This window comes from Thermobia domestica, chromosome 11 (genome assembly GCF_964235325.1).
Source record: "Thermobia domestica chromosome 11, izTheDome1.hap1.1, whole genome shotgun sequence".
NCBI classification, from domain to species: domain Eukaryota; kingdom Metazoa; phylum Arthropoda; class Insecta; order Zygentoma; family Lepismatidae; genus Thermobia; species Thermobia domestica.
The window spans coordinates 54,024,034-54,047,622 of NC_137464.1; the positions used below are offsets into that span (position 1 = coordinate 54,024,034).

General features: G+C 33.8%; 1 protein-coding gene across 1 annotated transcript in view; it reads right to left on the reverse strand.

Annotated features, from left to right (window-relative positions):
- Positions 1-23,589, reverse strand: part of side-VII (sidestep VII transmembrane protein) — a gene marked incomplete in the record, with an annotated part of 1,416,899 nt that overhangs the window by 324,526 nt on the left and 1,068,784 nt on the right. The window contains 1 exon segment of the mRNA XM_081730413.1: positions 16,569-16,720. Within this exon segment, the coding sequence (XP_081586539.1) occupies positions 16,569-16,720 (152 nt within the window).

The window sequence follows — 23,589 nt, forward strand, 5'->3', positions numbered from 1 at the left end:
TTTTAGAATTCTTTAATATTAAACTACACAATTTCAGAATATTTCGGATCTTTAAATAACATACGAAATCGAATCAGCATTAAGTTCAATCTTCCTGTCATAATGAATCTAGTTTCCTTTTGTCCAATATCAATGATACCAATAGATCTTTCACTCCGTCCTGTGGAATCGAAAGTTAGAAACGGAATAAATGCAGAGATGATTTTAGGGTGTGGCCCAGAGTCAAATTGCCCTCGAAGTATCTCCAAACGTGTGCAACATTTGGTATTATAATTTTTGTCTTACTACTTTCACCTTTCATGGTACGGTAATTACCTTCGGGGGAAGATTGAAATCATCAGTGGCTGGAAACCTATGGGTGGTTCTTATCTTCTTCTAGTGCTCTATTGAAAGGCATCTGTGCCATATTTATGTATTATCTAGAATGTAGATGGATCAGTAGCGCAGTACGGAAGATGTATGATGGCATTTTCTTTCCTTGATTGTTTCAAACTAATATTGGGAAAAGGGAAATTGGGAGCTAAGGTGATGGAAAAAATTAAGAATTATGATTGCGGGTTTTATATACAGCAATAATTAAGAAGTTATTACTTTGTTGCTTAGATATACTCTTGTACCCTTCAACTGATGTTCCTTTGATATTATTCCGTACTTGCACTTCTCATAATCTAGAGAAGCCAGATTACGGACAAAGGTATTTTGTTGATAATAAACTCTTAAAACCTCTTTCGGCACAAATTCTTAGATTTGAGTTTCTTCTATTTGGAAAATGTGCTCCAAAATTCCCAAAAAAAAAAAAAAAAAAAAAACACGTGGTTCAGAGTCCATGTAAATAGTGAATTCAATTGAAATGTTCATATCGCATAATGGCGCAAATCATAAAGAAAAAGCTACTCTATTTTTCTCCATATGCACTGAAAACCTTCCCTACTATTTGAAAATTATGAACTTGTGTAAATATTAAACTGAAACGTCCAAATATAGCAATTTCTCTTAAGGACAAGTTTACTGGAGAAATAATCAAACAGAATAGATTTTAATCATTCCAGAAGAATCAATAGAACTATGGAAGAGCCCGTTCCAATCGGTATCAAAGCGACTTTGGTATCAGTGGTCTTTGGAGTAAAATTTGCAATAAAAAATCATTTCTTCAAAGTTGAAACATTACAAAAGATACTCCTGCTCAAATAAAATAAAATAAAACGTTAAGAAGAATGAACAATCTAAGAGAACGACGAGTTTGTCCATTGTCGTCCTGAGAAGCGCTCTCATCCCGACCGTGTAAGACTTACAACACGATGCATTAGAGACTTCCAAGTTTATAATATGGTTCGAAATGATGGTATAATGGACAAAAACGTGTTTTGCAATGTATAAGTGAGGTATGGAATTCCACCAGTAATCCGAGTTGAGGCAGTAACTTTGTACTACAACGGATTTACCATCCCAAACATTCTTCCAAGTTATGCAGTAATTATCTGCAATGCAAAGAAAGACAATTACATCACCAACAAATGAAACAGTCATCACGGTAACCGGATTTGTTTTCTATCGAGCTTTTGCAAAATGAACTCGACAGGGCAGTCTGTAAATAGATTGGAACGAATACTGAAGATCTTTGGGAAAGCTCTTCAGAGCTACTGGAGTCTCATAGCTTCGCGAAAGTTGGATAAATTAATCAAACAAATGCCTGGAAGTTGTAAAGCTTTTATCATAGATAAGGGTCGGCATTTCATTGAACGCAAATTTACTCAATAAATTTGTCTCAGTGGAAAGAACACCGTATGTTTTAATTTCTTTGTATGAGTGATTATGTTTATTTTACAGGACAGGTGGAGTAAATTGGGTTTTGTATGGATACATCTTTTTCTTTTTTTCTGGAAAATCCTCAGACTTTTTTGACAATGACTATATATTTTTTTTTCAACAACCAGAATACTGCATGTATTACAATGCTACATTTGTATGTTTGTAGACAATTTTTTTGAACAATGAGATATTGGAAATCACAAGCCATAGGGATTAGCTGTATTCACTCATAGATTCCAAATTTTATGTTGACTTGTCAGTTGAATATATATATAGACCTCTCTTTCTCTCTCTCTCTCTCTCTCTCTGAGAGAGAGAGAGAGAGAGAGATACAGGGCCGGATTCAGGATTCTCTGAGAAGGGGATGTACCAATAACTACCAATGCATTTGAATTAAATTTGAGTTTTTTAAATGCCTTTGGGGTGTGAATAAGGAATTCCTTTGGAAATGCTACGTGTCTGCTATCGATGAATTCTTTTCCTTCAACCTTTAGAAAATCGATTTAAACTAATGATTTTGCAAAACACACTTCTAGCTTCTCACTTTAAGTAGTGTATATTTACAACAAAGGGGTGCACATACAGCTTTGCATCCCCTAAATCCGGCCCTATATATATATATATATATATATATATATATATATATATATATATATATATATATATATATATATATATATATATATGTATATATATATATATATATGTAGCGGGTTGAACTATTGAAACTGAATGAAGAAAATCTATTGAATACAAGTTACTTCAAAGGCATGTCGAGTAGCAATGGGGCGTACTAGGAAATGGATTTACAAAGGGGAAAAATTCCATTTTACATCATCTATCATTTTCCATTGGACTTCTCAGAGAAACGTGAATCAAAACTGGTTGACATACATTTTGCAAGAAGTGTGCAATTTTATTTCGCAAATTTGTATGGAGCATACACTATCCATATGCTAGATACGTATTGCTTTTACCAGCTTAGATGTTAATTATGCTGCTATACGATGTCTAATATCAAACAGTCTTTCGTATATTACATTACCAATTGTAACGTGTAAGTTTCATTAAATAGAAAAAAAAAGTTGATAGTCGGTTAATATGATCAACAGCACCACTGAGTTTTATGCGGGAATAATGAGTAATAGAAGCTGAAAAGCTTGTGCGCGGGTATAGTGTAGGCTCATAATTACGACAACGATCGAGAACTGGACACAGTCAAATACTCGTAAATTCAAGTGCTATAGAAATTGATCCTATTTGAAAGTTCTCAAGTTACATATACAGTTTAAGGTGAAAATGTGAAACAAATATATATTTAATGAGTATAGGTTATATCAAGTATTTTCTGAAAGTAAAAAACAAAAAAAGGCATATCGATCGATAAGTTAAAAGTGTTTGATTGTCAAGATAAGTTAAACAATTATAAAGAAGAATATTCTGGTTACTTCATTCAACTAATTAATTTACTTAGTGTTATTGAAACGACCACCTTTCCATTTACGAGTGTGTACTACATTTTGTGAGTGGCTTAATGATATTTGTTTCATTGAAGTTTTTGAGTGGAAAATTATACTCAAATTCTCACATTTATAGTGATTACGGTAAAAACATTAGTCCCATTCGAGTGTGTTTAGCAACCCAATTAATAGCCTTTGAAGTGGGTCTAGTGTTCCATATTTACTTGTTTTTTTGGAAATGATAACGTTAAATGCACTGTACAAGAAATAAAATTCGCTTTGGAAGTAATAATTTCCAGAGCCAGCAATGTTGGTAAGTGTCGAATTTCTTGTTCAAAATACTTAGTCTCATGATCATTCCAGAAATTAGTTGTTTTTATATAAAGTCTAATATTTTGTTATATTGTTCATTAAAAAATCAGTCAATTTAAATTCCTTGATTTTCATTACTAATTTTGAAATTACGTTATTTCGTATTTGGAGTACAGTAACACAGATTTAAATGTTTTATTCATTTATCTTTAAAATCAATTATGTGTATGTACTCAAACAGTACATGTCCAACGGCGCTAGTCTTTGCGGGAAAAACTTAACTTCACTCAGGCTACGTTACAAACGATAACTGGACTTTCTGGTACTCTGTAGTTTAGTAACAAAACATTTCAGAGTATAAAACCGCGTTGATATTGCAATTAGGATAAACACTTTTACTCTGAACATTTGCCTAAATATTAGGAGACATCATAACTCAGTGATATCAGCAGTCGTTGTTAAACGGTCTGAAGGTTTTGGTCGCGAATGGGTCTTGATGTTCTTCTTGCGTTCGTGTTGCACTTGGAACATTGTCCTCGAAGTGCCTACGATAGTGTCTGCGAAGTAGAGTAAAATGAATAAAATGAGCTAAAATGCAACTAAGGAAAACTACATGAAAACAAGAAAAAAGGATCATTCAATTTTAATTAACTAATTGGTAGAGCTTTGGCAGTTACCGTACCTTCGTGACCATAACACAACTGATGTTACGTAAAATGTCTCCAAGGACCTGGAGACAACCGAATAGGAATTAAGTTTATAACAAAAATAACTATACGTAGTTACGCACAGTATTATACATATTTTATTAATGAGTGAGTAATGACGAAATGTTCGTGAACTCTAAGTATATTCTAAGTGCTAATAAGATTGTAGTACAAATGCTTCATTTGATAGATAGGTATTTGTGTAATTCTTAAGTTAGACATCTTCATTATACCACCTCTTGATTTTATACAGATTAATTGTTGCTGCAGTCAAAACTAAAATGATCTCTTTTTACATAGCAGTGTTACGGTATTAATTTACACATAGTTATATCTTCCTTATAAGCACATCTAAGAATACGTAGATTATCTATATTGTTCCAAAATAAACATCGGACAGTTTGACAACAATATCTTTCGGGTCTTTAACGATTTTGAGCAACAAAGTAAAATCTGTATAGATAATGTTGCTACCACTCCCAAACTTACCGGTATTAGCAATGACTTCCAAGAATTTATATTTATCCAAACTGGATTCAAAACATTCTTCATGAACACCGTCAAAGTGGTAGTCAGCCTCCTAGGATGTCTCTACTTCCGTCTTATTGTGGGTTATAGAAGAAAAGTTTATTCCAGTCCTTTACCAGGAGATAATGTGCCTAAGATCGATGACACATTCCCGCGATGGATGGCAATGCTGATACGTTGGAAAAGGAACGCAGTAACTCGGGGATCACTAGTTTTGATTGCTATTCGATGACCAACTTCATTAATGAAATTACATCCTTCGTGATCCCAAGACCGACTGGTTTCTATTGCTACTGGTAGAAACCAATGTTACGTAAGAATTAATAAATATGAATTAATCATATTTCATAAGAAGTCTGAAAGTGTATGACTGGTTGATCTATTTGTCATTTTCATCTAGACGACAGACAAATAGAGACAATTCAACTCATTCCTAAGAAGCAATACACTAAAAATTCGATATATTAGACAACATGATAAGACATGCTAGCTACTAAATTAAAACTAATGCTTTCTCACATAAAACATGATTAAAAGGTAAAAAATCTTAGCGTTTCTGGTGCAAATGTATGGCGAGAGTAAAATATAATGTCTAAACAAGGTTTATGATTTGTATGCTAGAACAGAAGAAATCGCGAACGTGTTTACTCGATATTCATCACGGATAAGGGGACATTGGGGACTTGTTATCGATGAAGCAAGACTAAAAATAGAACGTGATAAAGAAAGAGAGAGGAAAAACCGGTTGGAAGTAGGAGAAGAAGGAGGAAAAGATAGACCGGAACGGGAAACGTGCAAGGACAAGTTAAGATAGGCGATAAAGCTCAATTTATAGGAATTTCATTCGAAATTTCTTTTCGTATCTTCAGAGTGGCGGCTACCTTTGGAAGGAGAAAATAAATCAAAATATTGATCAGATATAGAAGTTTACGGATAAAAACATAGAAAGAAAGACGGAGAAATCTTACGCACTACACCTCTATTCCATTGACGAAACTTTCAAGGGGTTTGGATTTTCCTGCCTTTTTCATCGAATTTGATGTCATTAAATTGTATTTCCTTCTGAAGTAGAGCAATTTGAAGTCGAATATAAATCTAATGTAGGGTTCATGGGGTAAGATAAAGAGGTATAGTTTGTTTAAATATGAAAAATATGGAATTCTACTATAAATAAGTCTTTCTTTCTAAAATTCTATGGATTCCTTTCTTTTGGTTTTACATTCTAAAATATTAGTATAACGAATAATAAAAAATGATGAACAATAAGTCAACACATCCCGTTAAACTGAACAAATTTTGTAGTTTAAATCCCCTTCGAGAATATCGAGAAAATTATTTTTTTTCTTAGTAAGTCTAAACCAGGAGTCGGCACGCAGTCTCCAGTGTTTTGCCCGGATGGACAACAGCAATCAGAGCTTCGGACAATCAGGCAAAATCTATCAGCTATATCAACTTGCCAACCAACTGAGAGTAAAGTATGCTAGTTACCGGTAAAATTTATAGTGACACATGATTGAGCATAAAGATGGTTGTAATTTGGAATGTTTTGTTTTCACTCCTTCTACGTAATTATTGACTGAAGCGCACGACTAAGCTACCATATAGAGAGTAAAGACATGATTATCAGCGGATTGTGTGGTAAGGACACCGGGAATAGAGAAAATTGCAGATAATCCGAAACAAGATTAAAAATGAGGTGCATACTCTAAAACAAAATACAGTAATTCAGCACAAAAACTATGTTTTATTTATTGCTTGTATTTTTTGGAACGTCAAGGTCAGTGAGCAGAGAATGTGAAAACCTTGACCAAAACGAAAGAGCAAAAGTCTTCCATTCATTCACAAATTCTTAGATGGCCTATAGGATTACAATGCACAATGAACCTGTCAGTTCAGTTATTTTCGGTCTTTGCACTGTAGAACCTATTGTATTTTCCCGGTTGTTGGCTTGGATTATTATTTTTTATTTTTATTTTATTTTATTTATTTTTCAGTTTTGTTATTAACCTTCCAGTGGTCACCCGTGGACTTCCGCAGGAGTATGGGACGATGAAAGTTGAAAGAGTTTGAAAATACTTTAAAATAATAAATGATACACATATTTTATAGTTTTATTATGAATAACATCATTCAAAATAGTTATTGTGAATAATATTGACAATATTGTTAATAATACTCATAAATTTATTGATACGTATCTCAACAGTATCGAAATCTCTTAGTTGTGTTGTAACTGATGCTAAAATTCGATATTTTTCCTGTATAAAATTTTAGTGGGCACTGCTTCAGAAGTAATACATTAGTTGTTGAATGTTAAAATATTCAGATCTTTGGAAGAAACGCCACTATTCGGATCACTCTGGTTCTTCCTCTGTATGCGAGTGAAAACGAAAAATCTCTAGCCTCTCCAAACTGATGTTTATTAGAAACTGGTAGAAGGAACAGAGAGACAATCTCTTAAAACTTGTAAGAATCTTTGTTCTAAGATTTACTTGATACAAGTTGGATGAGAAAATGATAATGTGAGAATTTCTTTCTGGAAGAAATAAAAATCACAGGGAAGTTTTGACTGTTTTTGTAAGCAACGCCTGAAGCGAAGATCCTTTGCATATATGAGCAAATATAGACAGTACCTAACGTAAACAAAAGAACATGTAAATTTAGAAATTGGAGCATTAAACACGTAAGTACATGGAAATATCTGTATAAATCCGGAAAGCAACCCTTGTTAACAGGTATATACTTAGTTTAAGCAGTTTTTCCTTCTTCCAGGCACTGCGGCTTTAATTTAGAAAGAATGTATTAATATAATAAAAACAAAATCATGTTTGCTCACAGGCACATGAGTAAATCAATAATTTAATTTCGTATTTATAAATATGTATGTAATGATAGTAGGGTCACACACTGCAAGTATGTAGTTAAACATTTGTGTGTAAATATTATCTAAGAAATACAGAAAACCGACCTTTACAGCTTTGTTTGTTTGGGTAATCAAATTGAATGTGATATAAATATATAAATATATGGTATTTTACCTAGTTCTTTTAATTGATTTCCAGTTTGAGGGACAAATACAAACACCATTTATTAAATCTAAATGATAAGTGCACATTCTTTTGTTTTTTCTTTTCAAGTAAGATAAAATGTAATATAATTTAATGATGTTGGTTGTGCAGATGTTCTCTATTTATATTTAGACAATATTATTAACTTCTGTTGAATAAGCATTGATTAAACTTACGTACAATATTAGGACAAATACTTGTTTAGAAATAACAAAATGCTATTTCTTTTGAACATCCAGTACACATTAACAACTAGAATAATATCTAAAACTCAATTCATTTATCAATCCACGTTTCCAGAGAACTGTAAAAGTATAAGCACATCATAACATTTTTAATTAATTAATTCAATTGGTGATGCAAGCTGACGTATAATGGGAACTACAGAATTGTTAGATTGCAATTTAATACAATAAAGATATCATAATTAACTCTGGTTGATAATACACAGTATCAGCTTCAATGTAGTTATGTTCAAGGAATACGTTCTTAAATGCGAAGTAGTTATTTAATAAACAATTTTTTCTAAGTATAAAAATGTAGTGTTATGTTATTTTATACATTTTTAGATCAATGTTTGCTATCATCGTTTATTTATCGGATTCTCTTAAGTATTGTATTTTAAAGTTAACTTGAGAAGTTTAGAATTAAAAACTCTGTAATCCAATATGTGTTGGTGTTCTGAGGACCGGTTGAGTCCATCACTATCTAAATATTAAATATTTGAGGAAAACCAGGTTGTATTGGCACTACGAGTCGTGAGCAGAATTAAGAAATTTCTTAAATAGAGGACTCCGGTTATGAAAACTGCCGCTGCAGGATGACATCTATTGTGGACAAGACACAGTGAGTGCTCCGATTTGCAGAGCTAAAATTGTGCATTTTATGAATCGAAAGTCGTCCTTTGTAGCAGGAAGACACCTCAGAAGTAAAACGCGCAACACGGCGTCTACCTCATTTCAGTCTCGAAGCAATCAAGGATCTCATGATAGCACTCATCGCTGAAAAATTGTTGGGGTCATGCGTCTTTGCTACTGGGAGCCACATGGTATAGCGTGGGAAATTGAATTTATTTTCACATGTTATGAGGCGGAAATTTTGAATGTATGGTCCAGTTATTAGCCTTGAACGATGTGTAATGGGGTTTTCTTTCTCTTGGATGGTGCTCATGATGTGTCTTAGGACAAATGTAGGCAACATAAGAATCTAATATGTATCTATGAAAGTTAGATATTGAATCTCGTTTTATAAAATTGTCTAAAAATCATGCTTTGGCATATTTTTGGCATAATATATCTTCTACGAAGAGGTCTTAATATAACATTCTGTCTTGTGATAGTTTTTTTTGCCAACTTTCTTTCATAGCACATTAATACCATAGTGCACCCTTAAATTTTTAAGGGAGACCATTTGCCCAACCTCTAAATCTGAAAATTGTTAAAAGGAAGTAAAGGATTTTTATCCAAAAATGTTTCAACCACAAATTTTCAATGAGCAAAAGATATGAGTGAAAAAAAAACTTTCAAGCAAAATTCAGAGAATCAAACAAACAGAAATCGATAACAAAGTAATCATGTCGTAAAACGTAATTATTGTGTATGTTTTTAACAATTTTCACACATAGAAGAGTTCCACCAAAATCTACAGAGGTAGTAAACTTCGTAGTCCTAGGGACCAATCATCATTTTTTTAATATTTAAATTTAGACTTCAAGAGTATTCCTACCAAAATTTAAGAGAGGGACATCATGGTACACTTGTCCTATTTAGTTAAATTTGCCACTGTGTCCATCCACACGATCCTATGAAGGAATAAAACAAACTTGAACAAAACTAGACCACGCGGACTCATTTGATCACAATCGGCTCATGATTTGATGGCATTTAGTACTATCATCTGTTAATTTTGGCATGAGTACGTTGGCCCACCCACTTAATTTTGGGGCGTTTACAATCCTCTACCTTTGTGCCTGTGTTAATATATAAAAGAGAATGTACCCTTTTATCCATTCCATCCGAACGAAAAACCAACATAATCAAATTTTTAATTTTACAACTGTGAAATGGAGGGCATCCTGCCTTAGGCTGCTTTTCGATGAGGGTCATATAGAGTTTGTTTAATTGTCTTTGTAGATTTCTTTTGCAGTAGAAATGGATGTAATCTCTGTATTGCAGCGAAAGTGATTGTGTTTTTCCTACTGTTTTGAGTGGAAGCAGTTTGATTCTGGCACATGTTCTTCGTCTTGCTGTCTATCATTTCTACTCTTTGTGAGATTTCGTGGGTTTCTTGGGGTTTCGTTATTTCTTGACGATGAGGTGTGATTGCGTCATTCTCCTTCAAATTGCTTTCTTGGAGCAATGTTTTGTGTTGTTTCTAAATGTGTAGCTCGGATATGTGTGTTCTAAATGTTCTTCTTTGTTGGGAAGCACTGATAATGAACAATGTTCTGGGTCGGGGGTTTTCGTTGATTGGTATGTTTCTGGAACTGTATTGTTTATAAAATCTTATTTCTTTCCTCTCAGACGTTCTCTTTGTGTTTATCCGCCATTTCATCTGTTGAATCGTGTTTCCTTTATAAGTTTCTGGGCTGCTTCCGTTGACTGAGATCAGAAAGTCCTTGTCTTCTGGTTGGTCAGTTTATGTGGCGAATCCTGCATGAAAATTGGTTGACAAATGACTCTGCAAAGGGCCGGAGCTTAAAAATGTGCAACGGTGTCAATCCCAAGTGCACAACTATTCATATTTACTTGCAAATTACTTCTGCTTGCCTAAAATGGTCGTAAATTGTCCAATCAACTGGTGATTGGCGAGTTTAAATCAGGTTTTTCATTCTGATTTACTGTCATCATGGTTGTCCCCCATAATATTCTTTCCCAAACGTTTCACTCCGTGATCTTATTTTGTGTGATTACTAAAGAACTCAGCAACAATTCAATGAAAATCATGAATCTGTAGCTTGCTTTAGATTTGGTGGATAAGAATATATTTCTTGAAGATTAAGAGAAAAATTAAATTTCTTGAACATTTGTAGTAGACCATTTAAAAGAATTCCCACATCATCGTTCTTTAAGTTGTCTACCCCTTTATGGTAGGTCGAAATTTTAGAATTTGCCGAGCGATGGCTTCTTTGAAGTTACGTGCTGTACTTTCCATTTCGTCCTCAGGTGTTTTCTGTGTATTTTCTTTCTTGTGAATGCGTAGCTCTTTCATTTTTATGTTATCTGGATGACTAGACACTCTTTGAAACTTGCAGTACGTAGTCCCTTACATTTAACAGAGCGAGCCGGTAAGTCCCACAATTTAGTGCATTCGTATATTCAGTGATTGTCCACAAACTTCATACAACGAGGGTGAGCTTGGTATATAAATTGAGAATGATCCAATCATAGGCAATTATAACATTATAGAAACAGTTGTGATCTAAACTTCTACTCAGGTTTGGAAAAATAACAAACCTTCCAATTGGAGTCATTACAAATTAATTATTATTGGAGTCTTACAAGATCAGCGATATTCTGTAATTAAAAGAGAACTTTATCGAGCTGAAATCATTCACTGGTTGGTTCATAAATAGACCCACGAACACGATAAAAGCCACAAACTGTAAATGTAACCGCTTTCCGAAGTCTGTCCTCCGAAGTCCTGCCAATGAGTATGTTCCGGAGACCTGGACTTACCTGGGTAGGACGTTGAAGGACATCTTCAAAAAGGGATTAATAAATTTTCTCCGAATTGCCCGCAGGTGTCAATAATAAGATGAGCATTAGGCGCCGAGAGGTCCGGGTGTCTCGTCTAGAAAACCTCGCGGACGATCACTCAGACCACAACGCACACAAACATCATTCATACAGACAACAGAAACTCACTGGATTATACGAAACTATGCTTATTTATTAAAATACTATTTTAAAAAGAATGACAAAGAGAAACGATCACTTAACACTGAATATGTATAATTATTTCCTTGAATAAAATCACATTTTACTTTCTCACTATACTTTAGCCCTTTGTCACTTTATATATAAGGATTGAAGATTAAGATAATGATTCTACTAGGTATACTTTTTCACACCACTAACGCACTAGGGAAAAGTCGCCGGAATAATCCCACGTAGTAATATAGTTGATACTCCAAACAATCCTGAAGAGACGACACGAGTTTTCAGCAAAATTACATAGTCTCCAAAGTGGATTGATAATGTTGGAGGGCGCGTTATAACTGGTACGCACAAGGTGGGTGAACCTGGGATTTACGGATTGGGGCTACCCGTAAGAAAAGGTCCTTCACTGGCTAACTTGATGCTCGACGCAACGTGCGTGGTTGCTGTCTCGAAACGTGGAGTAACACTCCTCGAACTTAGAGGTTCGAGATACGAGCTGCATTGGTCGAAGAATCAGTGTTGGCAGTTCATTCTCAAACGCACTCAGGTTAACATGCCTGTATGTACATGTAAATCGAATATGGAGAAGAATTAATGTTAATTTTAGATCACTGGCCACGAAGCACAAGACATTGTGATAACTCTGGCGTGTGAAAGTACAGACAACGAACTGGTAAAGCAAAGTGGGTGGCGTCGTTCAGGCTGTCGAACATCTGTTTAACTAGTACTTCCATAAATGATTGAAAGATTCAATTAATTCAGTTCAAAATAGCCATAGAATATATACTCTGCATATTAATAAGTCAGGTAGAAACACTGAAAAGGTTCGTCGCTCATTGAAACGTTCCCACCACAAACTGACGTTTCGGATATATATATATATATATATATATATATATATATATATATATATATATATATATATATATATATATATATATATATATATATATATATATATATATATATATGAAAAAACGATGAAAGACACCTTTGTTCAATTGCATGGGAAGAAAACAGTTCCCATCAAAGAAAAAATTGGCGCCGCAGAATATAGTAGAAATCGAAAAAGATATTACTGTCTTTCCAAAATATACAGGGAGTCCACCAAAATACTTCTATAACCTGGTGACGGTTATATAAACTGGTATGCACACAACATGCAATGATACTTTAATGGAGTCTAGGGCACAGAATAATAATTAATCCTCTAACTTGGCCGACATCTGATATTTCGTACTCGGGTCTTGTTGCTTTCATACTGTTCTGATATATTTTAGTGGGATTTAGCTCGTAACGATACATATATTTATTTATATTTAATATATGTGTCCACTTATATTTACAATTTTATGTAAAATATCATAAGGATTTTTTATATTGATAGGTGATATTTGAATAGAAATTGGGCAATTTATGGTCAAATAACATAAATAATAATGTTATATTTTATGTATACAGTGTATAGAGTGCATAAATATGACATATTTTGTGTTGTTATGTATTAGTTATTTCTAATGTAAGTTCTGAAAAAGCAGTGGATTTTCTATTCATAGAAAATGAATAAATAAATAAATAAATAAATAAATAAGACAGTAAAATATTGACACTAGAAAATCCTAACGCTATCTAAAATATCTAAACATAACTAAGTTGCAAATATTTCTCTCTTTGGCCTTGTAAACCCTGAATCAACCCTGGTTGGATCCAGTAGCGCCCCTTCAGATTTGCTTCAAGTATAGGGGTGAAGCGAAGGTTCTCTACCGACACAAGAGTTGTACGTATTTTATTAGTGTAGAATTAGTTAAAACTGGTTGTACTTCCCAGATTCAGGGGTGGAATTGCCCCCGATGACTACTCAAGACGACGTAACTGGTGGGAGCTAATACGACTTGAATTCCATGTTAACTCCAATGTCTACATCTACAAACCATCCGCATTGAGAAAAAGAAGATTACACTTTAAACCAACTAAGAATGTAATATATATGCGCATTAAGTTGGAAATGTAGGTTCACAGTCTATTCATCATAAGTCCATGTGTACTCATCTTCTAAGATTAAAAATAAATTGTGCTTTCCATATACACGAGGAAAGGCATAATATATAATATAAGGGGAATATTCCAAAGCTCTAATTGTTGCATTAGGTGGATCCGTATTTAATCTGTATTTTCGTTTACCCCAAAAATACAGAAAAAAACAGTAAAAAGCTTAAACGAGTAGAAAAGACAGTATTTTCGTTGATGCAGCCCAACATACCGTCTTCTCTTGTACTCAGGCAGAAGGAATTCCAAGTTTCAAAAGAAAACACACACACACACATCTACATCCACAAATATGTACATACATACTGTGACTCTTTCTCTCTTCAACCGACGCTACAAACATACTCTTCCCTCGGCAACTCAGGAATGGCTCCGAGAGTAAGAATTCAAATGAGAGTCTTCCTTGAAGATGGATGAACGTGAGCCGAAAGAAGAAATAGTATCACGTGACTCCTTTATAAGGAAAGCTTCTTACGGAAACAGAAACTTTCGAGTGTGCGAGAGATACAAGAAACACACAACACATCTTAGTAAACTGTACTTCTCTAATTCTCCAAATATTTAAATTAGCCTTATAAATATTAAAACTACAGGAAATTGCATGGACATACACAAACACATCCACTCAGATGAAATAAATGTAGAATATATGCTTTACGGTATATATTGCATACAATTAAGACAGAAAATACGAAGATAGTATTCTGTAGCTGATGAGTTAAGAGGATACGCTTTCATTTTGTGTGATGCCAGGTTCGATTCATTGCAAAACATTCTAATTAAGTTCTACATCTTCAACTAAGAAACTCTAATAAAAAGGATTTTCAAACTCAAGTAAACAAAACACAGTTCTCTCTTTACTTAAATATATTATCACACCTTAAATAAAATACTGTAATTAATTTAATATCTTGATGAAAAAGAACAAAGAAAAGGAGGAAAGTAGAGAGAATCTGATGTAAAGAATGGGTTTAATAAATGATAAATGATAAATGATAAATGATTATAAAGAGAAAGCAATATCATATTTAAGCACCTGAGGGACATGGGGCATAGTGCGAGGTTAAAGTGTTAGAACTGGAGCAAAGCACGTTAATAAGAAATTGGAAGAGGCGAGTTTTTTTTTTTTTTTTTGAAAAGAACAAAGCTGTGTTATGAATTGGAATGCAGGACTTCACATTGACGAACAGTGGGACAAGTAATTGCAAAAACTTAATTTGTAGCTAATTTTTCTACCGGACCAGATGGGGAAAGTGATTTATCACTGCCGGTATCAGCACCGGACCAAGTGCTCAGATTCACTTTTGGCAACTTCTATGATTGGCTGAGTCCATTCTGACCAGCCAATCAGCATTTAGAACTAGTTTTTAGGATGCTTTTATATTTATACGCAACTTTCTTTTGTTTTTTACAGTGTTTGACGAAGCCAATATGTTCCGTTAGTTTGCGAAAGTGTTACGCATTATTTCTTTTAAATAAACGTTGCTTTGCTCAGCGATTTAAATTTCTAGTTTTAGTTGTTTAAGATAGCAAAGCTAGTACGAACAAGTTAGTTATTGCATTAATATTTTTTTTATATAACTTAAAGGAATGATGGTCAACTTGAAAAGTATCTTGGACCATGACAAGACAAAACTTACGGGGACTTTTCCCCCTTCATTCCCTCTCCTTTCTTAAGCGACAATTCACTGATTGTGTGCAAGTCATAGATTTTGCAAATTTGTGTCTTATTCTGCTTCTTGCCTCATGCATCAAGGTCAATGTGGACCTGAACTGAAAACATTTCAAACATGCTGATATCTGCATTCGTTTTAAAACCAACCCAACACCAACAACATTAATTTGCAGATTGGATTTAGTAACCGGAAGGTTAATAAGCCACTTTCAAAGTTAAAAATCGAATCTTTAGTCGATTATATTATAATGACCAAACACATCCTTCCTTTTCGCATAGAAGTTTAAAAAAGAACAACTCAGCTAGTTTCTTAAAAGATTTTCTTTGAGGGTTGAATGAAACATACTCACGAGCCGAATCCGGCTCACAGACTGTCATTTGACCATCAATGCTTTAAACAATTAAGAATATTAATTATTGCAACGATTGTAAATGTATTTTTATTGTAGAACTGAGACACTGAGACTGTCTGAAACAGATCGTGAAAGAATAACGCTACAGTTCCAGCACAAACTCATATATTATTTGATTAAAGCACGAACTTGAGAGCCATGCCTTAGAGTTTTTCGCTAGAAATTTGTTAAAAAGAAAAGTGTTTAAAAGTGTAGACTATTTGCGTCGGTCATTTAAACAGGAGAAACTTTTCAGCCCATCTAGTAAGTATCTTTTAGCATTATAACCTCCAACAAAATATTATTTAGTAAATGCATATTAGAATTGGGGGAAGCAGTGCATCAGTGGTAGAGCGCTTACCTCTGGTCCTTTGGGCCCCTGGTTCGATCTCCGGCCAAGTAAATTAGTGGTGAACAATATCACACCAGTTCCTTTTTTCGGAGTATTCCTGCTTCCTGCACATTTTCATTCCACCAATTCTTCCATCATCATTCAATTGCATTAATCATTGCCAACCTTAGCCTAAAGGGCATAATTTTGGGAAGTTAGATTCAAATATTTTTCATATTAGGATTATGTGATTAAATATAAACTAATTTTGAGATTATTCAAAGGAATAGCAAAGTGTACTATCTACATTAAATAAAATATAATTACATGTATTATAATTACTTATTAAATGTACTTACCGTTTCTTTGTTGCCTTCTAATCGTCTACCATCTAGCCACCATTTGATAGTAGCAGGTGGCCGAGCTCCAGCAGATTGACAAAGCAAGTTGTATCGCTTGTTGTCAGACAGAGGTTGATTCGCTCCCAAAATTATTACATTCAACGGCTTTACTGTTGAAAAAGAGAAACAAAATATCAGTTTAGATGTGCAGCAGAACATTCTTCGTAAACCAGTTTATATTCATAATTGTAACAACCGCATGTAAGAAAGCACAAAACATTCGCACTAGAATGCACCCTCAAAGAATATTAGCAAGGCAATCGATAAAAGCAGATACAGCCATCAAACGCCAGCGTTATGTTTGGAAAGTTAAGAACAAAAGAATGATCATATTTTAAGATGAATTGCAACAACCTTCATTTTATTTAATTACTTATTCTTCCACAATGTGCTATAACGTAAATGTGGGAAGTCTTACAGATTTGGTCCGATATATTGTTTTAGCACCTATGTTTGAATATGACATATATATTATGAACGGATTTACTATTAGTCTCCATTTATGCAACGCTGTTGTCGCACGAGGCCTACGTGCAACAAAAATCATACAAACATTTATTTCTCCGTTTTTACACCAATTGTACTCGTAAGACTTAGAAAAAATAAAAGCTCGTTGATAAACATAAGCAGTAGTTAAGATTGCAGTCAACACTATTCATTCATTTTGCTTAATATAAGTAGTCCGAACACAGCATACCTCTAGAAACAGATGCCTTGTGCGACAGTAGCCCCAAGCTGTTAAAAACTTAACTTTGATATATACGAAGGAACCATACGTTGAAATTATATCCGCCAAGACCGCAAAATTGACTCGTTCGTATTTAATACTAACTCAGATAACGACATGGCAATGGCTATGCTGACAAACTCGCTCGACAAACCGCACGTGCATATACAGCCCCATGTACTCCCACTGTCCTTTACAGGGATTATCAGTTCATCGGACTTCGGTTTGTCCGATTCGTCCTTGAAACATAGAACGATATAGTGAGGTATAGATTGCACAATTTAATTCAATCTTCCCTGATTCGTGCAGAAAAGAATCTCGAGTGAAAATTCTGTTGCATAAGTGCAGCCTAGGCGTGTGCTCCGAATCATGACCACGGGGCTTGAATCTGGTGTCTTGGTGGGTTAGTAGGATCATGCAATATCAATCTTCATGGTATGTAGCCTACACACTATCTTCCTCCTAAAAGAGCTGCTTTACTGGTCCACAGCACAGACACTATCTTACAAAATGAACATGTCCATTTGCATTTAGTATCAGAGCAAAACCGGCAGGAGATAGTGAAATATGTTTCCTATTTCTACATGAATTCAGTGTCAGAAGAGAATAGCTCATCTCGAATATATGTTTCATGTTTGTTGCATTTAAACAATTGAAATGAAAGTGGTAGAGATTGACAATTTCCAGTTTAAACACTTATGAATATAAAACAAAAACGGAAATAGGTAACGAGATGCGTTTTCTTAAAGAGAATTAGAAACTCAAAGAATAAATTTCGCCTTTGTCTCTCGACTAAAATCGGACGAATTGAACGTTAGATCAGTGGTACAGCGATTATTATCATGTCAGAGGTCGTATTTCTACTTCCAACTGTTTGAAGTTCTGTTATAGTAACAACGAGGAGTCGCGAAGCTTATCTTAGATCTACCAAGTTCAGCACCTATTAAAACGTGAAGGTGTGTCCTGGACGTCAACACGAGCCCATGATATTTTGCCAGTGTCGTTTCTCACACTATACAGAAAATATCTACTAAGGATACAATGTCGAATTGTAGCTAAGTTTCGTCTATTGTTGTTGTTATTTTAAATTTAGCTATTATTATTGTTACAATTTAATTCGAATAATTATCAGTGTTCGTGTTATAGTTCTTTAATTGCAGTCTGTTTGTGGCTCATCTATCATGTTTTCAAAGTTTAGCAACGTTCTTTGTGCACTGCTGCTACTTCACTTTTTTGTTTTTTTAACAAAGGTACGTTCGGAAGGCAACTCCACGAATCATCCCGAATTCTTCCGATGTATCACACGTGAGGGAAAGCAGTTCTAACACTCATGTAAAGTCCAGGTTTACAAGTCGTCACGATCACTATATTCAACCTAGTGTCCGCAGTTTTCTGCTCGTGTTCTAATTCCACTAACTTTTTCATAATGATTCTCTTTCATTATTAATCACCTGTCTCCTTTATCCTACAGGTAACAGCTGTGGAACTCTCATCAAGGAGTTTACTTCATTTTTAGCAACTTCATTGAGAATTTTCTGAGTTTATCTTCATCCTTACGAATTGAGTGTTGGAATAGCATATATATATATATATATATATATATATATATATATATATATATATATATATATATATATATATATATATATATATATATATATATTCTTACTTACTTAATTAAAACGTAGGAAGTTAAATTCAATCGTTAGCCTATAATACAAATGGCACTAGAATAGCAATTGACAACACAAGGACGAATAGCGAGCTAACAAATAGTTGTCTATGCATGATTCGCTGCAGTAATGTTTATATGTGACATCCATTCTCGTGACCCAACTATGGTCTAAGTTAGTGCGACAAGACTACAGGTTAAAATGACCACAGTTCCATTACAAGGGCAAACAAGTGGTTTAGTGCTAACATAAAAATATTACAGAATGTATCTATCTTCCCTTTTAAAAATATTATACGGTTTCATCATCATTAGCTGAAATAATGTTAAATAAATGGAATGCTAATATAATCTGACATCTCACAGAAAATTTGGTACAACGATTTAAAAATGTTCGGCACGTACGTAGAAAGGAAGTAAGGAAGAGAGAAAAGAAAGATACGCAAAGATACTTGTTTTGTTTCCAAGAGAGTAAGTACATAAAGGAAAATGCGAAAGTAATGAAATGCATCTCGGTTAAATGTATCGGAAGATTCTTACATAATATTTTCAAGAAACAAGCTATATAAATACAGAATGTTTTGAAAGGTTGCGAGGGTAGGTTTTTAAGAAAACCGTTGTCTGTTATGCAAATGAGACGCTCGCTTTCGGCATTAAAAGTCTGCGCCAAAATAGAGAGAAGAAGAAGATGGAGAAAAGGGAAAAGAACTGGAGAAAGAGGAGAGGAGAAAGACGAGAAAAAGGAAAAACCGACGTGAGGCACTCAGATGCAAATGAAAGGGAAACAACCATAAGGGAAGTTGGAAAATGAAGAACGTGGTATGTATCATTAATCAAGCTCTAACTATGGAGTACTATCAGTGTTGGAAACATCAAGCAAACTAGAGGTATCAAATCTGCACAAATCATTCATTGGAGTTTTATAGGAGAAAGTTTTGCCTTCTACTAGTAGCTTATTTGCTTATATATATAAAGTGTAGCAATAGTAAGCTCAAGGAGGAGACGTAAAAGAAGTAAAGAGAACAAACGTTCGTTGTGAAACAGTGAAATTACGACGGGAAAAAAGCCCAAACCAAAAACCTTAAAACCAAGAGTTTTGGTCTGGCACTTTCCATGGTCCCTAGAATAGAAAGTCCCCAACTCCTCCTCTCTTTTGCCATTGAAATGCAAATTGTTTCGCGGATTGGCTTTAATGATCCTGCAAGATAGCTTTGCTCCTTTATAAACTCAGAGGACAATAACTTTCTGGAAATCTCTCTCCCCACCTCCATTCCTTTCAACACAACACATAGAACAAGAAAGGAAATTAAGAAAAGAAAAAACTCACTCATTGAGTTTCTAGACAAGAGAAAGTGAAGAAAGAATGAAACAATGAAACCCAAAAGCTTCAAATACTGACAACAGAAGAAGAAGACAGACAAAATGTAATTTCCTTCTTCTGCTGAGAACACTGAGTGTACCATCGTCACCACTACATTCTGACAATCATAATAATAATTTCATTGTTTGTATCTGCAAAATTCTCCAAGAAGAGAGCTATATGGATTGTTAATTCTAGTTATAAAAGATATTGAAACTGACTTATACTAACAACTAAGAACTAATTTTAGTGGAGTTTGTTTTCACAAGAGTAAATTTAGATAGAGAAAGTCCATGAAAGAGTAAAAAAGAACTAAGCATCTTGAAATAGTCTGTTTACACTTTATGCTTTGAAATGTTAGAAAATAGGAAGCCCTAAAGATGGTATCACAGAAAGTGTGTACAGAAGATCATACATAAAACTACACAATCTTAGCAGTTTTCATTTAAATATTAAATGTGGTGTTAAATTAACAATTGTCAATTTAATATTTTTCGCAGTATTAGATTCTCTAAGTTAAACGTTGTACTATTTATAGTAGTATTTTCTCTATAAGAGGTGCGTTTAATTTTTATCAATAGACATTGATAAGTAATATCAGTTACGTTTTTGATTTTGACAAATCAAAACAACTTCCAACTGGAAAAATACTGTAGGTATAAACATACAGTAGGTATAGCATTGATGTATAATTCTTATTACATTTTTGTGATACATTGAGAGATTTTCATTTCTTCCATGTTATGATATAACAAGGAAGTATTGTATCACGGTCAAAATGTCTAATGTAATTCAAGATATGACCAGATTTGGGTGAAGACCTACCATTTTTGTCTTGACGTCTGTATGCCTGTAAGTTCAGAGAATATTTCCTCAACGATAAATCACGTAAAAGATTACATATACCTACTGGACCAAGCACGCATTTCTACTTGGTTCAATACTCGTGAAATGCCTGATATTAACGGGTAATAAATTACAAACGGTACAAGCTACGGTAAAACTGCCTGCACCAATAAATTTCCGAGAAAATTGTATATGAATTTGATGTGTCACTTCTGCCTATTCCGATTTGAAAAACCGAAAGTTGAATCCAATATGGTAGACACAAGATGTCAGCCAAGGTGGGTAATATGTCAGAGAAGCAGTACTTGATTTAATTTGTTCTCCATATGCCGACATTCATGTCAAGTTGCATCTAAAGAAACTAAAAGCAATTTTGTGTAAGAGAGTTATAGCAGTGTATGATTGAATTCCGGATATATGAATTCCCATAAATGTTCAAATTATTGCATTGGAACCAACTTTACACGAATCCCTAAGGGACACTTTGCGAATGTACCTTGTTAGGCGTAGTGAAAACTAATAAGAATTACGTTAACGAGAGAAATATTGATACATTAAGAGGAACATTTTGTTTCGATATTTCACATAAAACGTAATCATCTTCAATGCTTTTGGAAAATATAATATGAATATCAGCAATTACAAAATATACCAATACTGCTTTTGTGTTTTTGAAATATGAACATTCGTCTCTTACTTGAAGAAAAGAACAAAATATATATTTGAAAACAAATTTATAAGGTAAATGGATGGCGCAAATTTAGAATATTATCCATGCAAATAGAAAGAGTTGAACTGCTTAAAATGTAAAATAATGTAAATATGCACATATTACAAAATATAATGCAATAATAAGATCAAAGTGTATAATAAAATCAACACGTGAAATGAAATGAAATGAAATCTTTAAATTTTACGTCCCACGGTTCTGCTGATTAGGCTAAAGAAGATGGTGATGATGAGTAATGAATGAAATGGTGGAATGAAGAAAGTGGGAGGAAACGGGAGAATCCCGAGAAAAACCAAGCACACGGTGTTTGTCTACCACAAAGTTCACTTGGCGGGAAAATCAGCATGTGTATCATCTGCAGAACATACTAATTGAATGGCAAATATACTGTTTATTACAGTTGTAGGAGGAAATATGTTTTGTGGAGAAGAATATAGATGTGGGGTAATAACATAAATCATAAACTTTGGGAAGTTGGCAATAACTAAATTGGATTGACGTAGAAAATGATTTAGTTTCTGAAGCGTTCTTTTCTCAGGATTTACCATTTATGATAAGAGTGGAATGGTGGATATAAGGATTTTGTTTCTTAAAGGCGTTATACTGTTTTTATAAAACCATATCAGTAATGACTTGATTAAATTAATACAGATAAAAATTTTATTCATACAGCGATGCAGGTTTATTGTTTTACTGATTAGATTGACACACAAGATTTTGTTTCATATACCATTGCAAATTTGTTTTCTAAATCAAACCAGTAACGGCATTGGGCAGAATTGGCACGTATAACAATTTTATTTCTACAGCAGAGTAGCTTTATTTATGTCAACGATACCAATAAGTACTGGATTACATTCATAAATATAAGGATACTTTTCTTCAGCGTTGTATATTTTGTTTTCCTTAACCATACTATAATGACCGGATTTGTTTGGCACAGTTAAGAATTTCGTTCCTGAATATTTGTAGCGTTTTCCATAAAATCAACAACTAGATTCGTATGGCATGGATAAAAATATTGTCACTATAGCATATCAGCTTCCTTTCTTTCAACCATACCAGCTAGAACCGTATTTGATTGATGAAAATAACATAATTTCTACAGTATTGCAGCTTTCTTTTTTCTCAACTATACCAATAATAAATGTATTGGATTTGTCCAAAAAAAGTAACGCTTTAACTTTGTTTCTTTTATCCATTTCAGTTATAAGTGGAATAAATTAGTAAACTCTAAGAATATTGTTTCTTCAGAATTACGAATTTATCTTTCATTAACCATAAAATAACAGCTAGATCCATTTGGAACAGATAAAAATTTTGTTTCTGAAAATTTACAGCTTTTTTTCTTAAGCATACGAGTACTGAGCGGATTTGTTTGGCACGGATAGTAACTTTGTTTCAACATTGTTAGAGGATAATTTGTTTTAATGATCCCGTAATGAATGGATTGGGTTGACACAGATAAAGGTTTTGCTTATGCAGCATTGTTTTCATAACAACTTCAGTAATTACTAGAATGGATGGCTCCAGATGGTAGTTTTGTTTCTGCAGCGTTTCACCTCTGTTTCTTATACACACACAAGAATGACTATATTGGTTTGGCACAAATAAGGATCTTGTTTCTGCAGCTTTGAAGCTTTG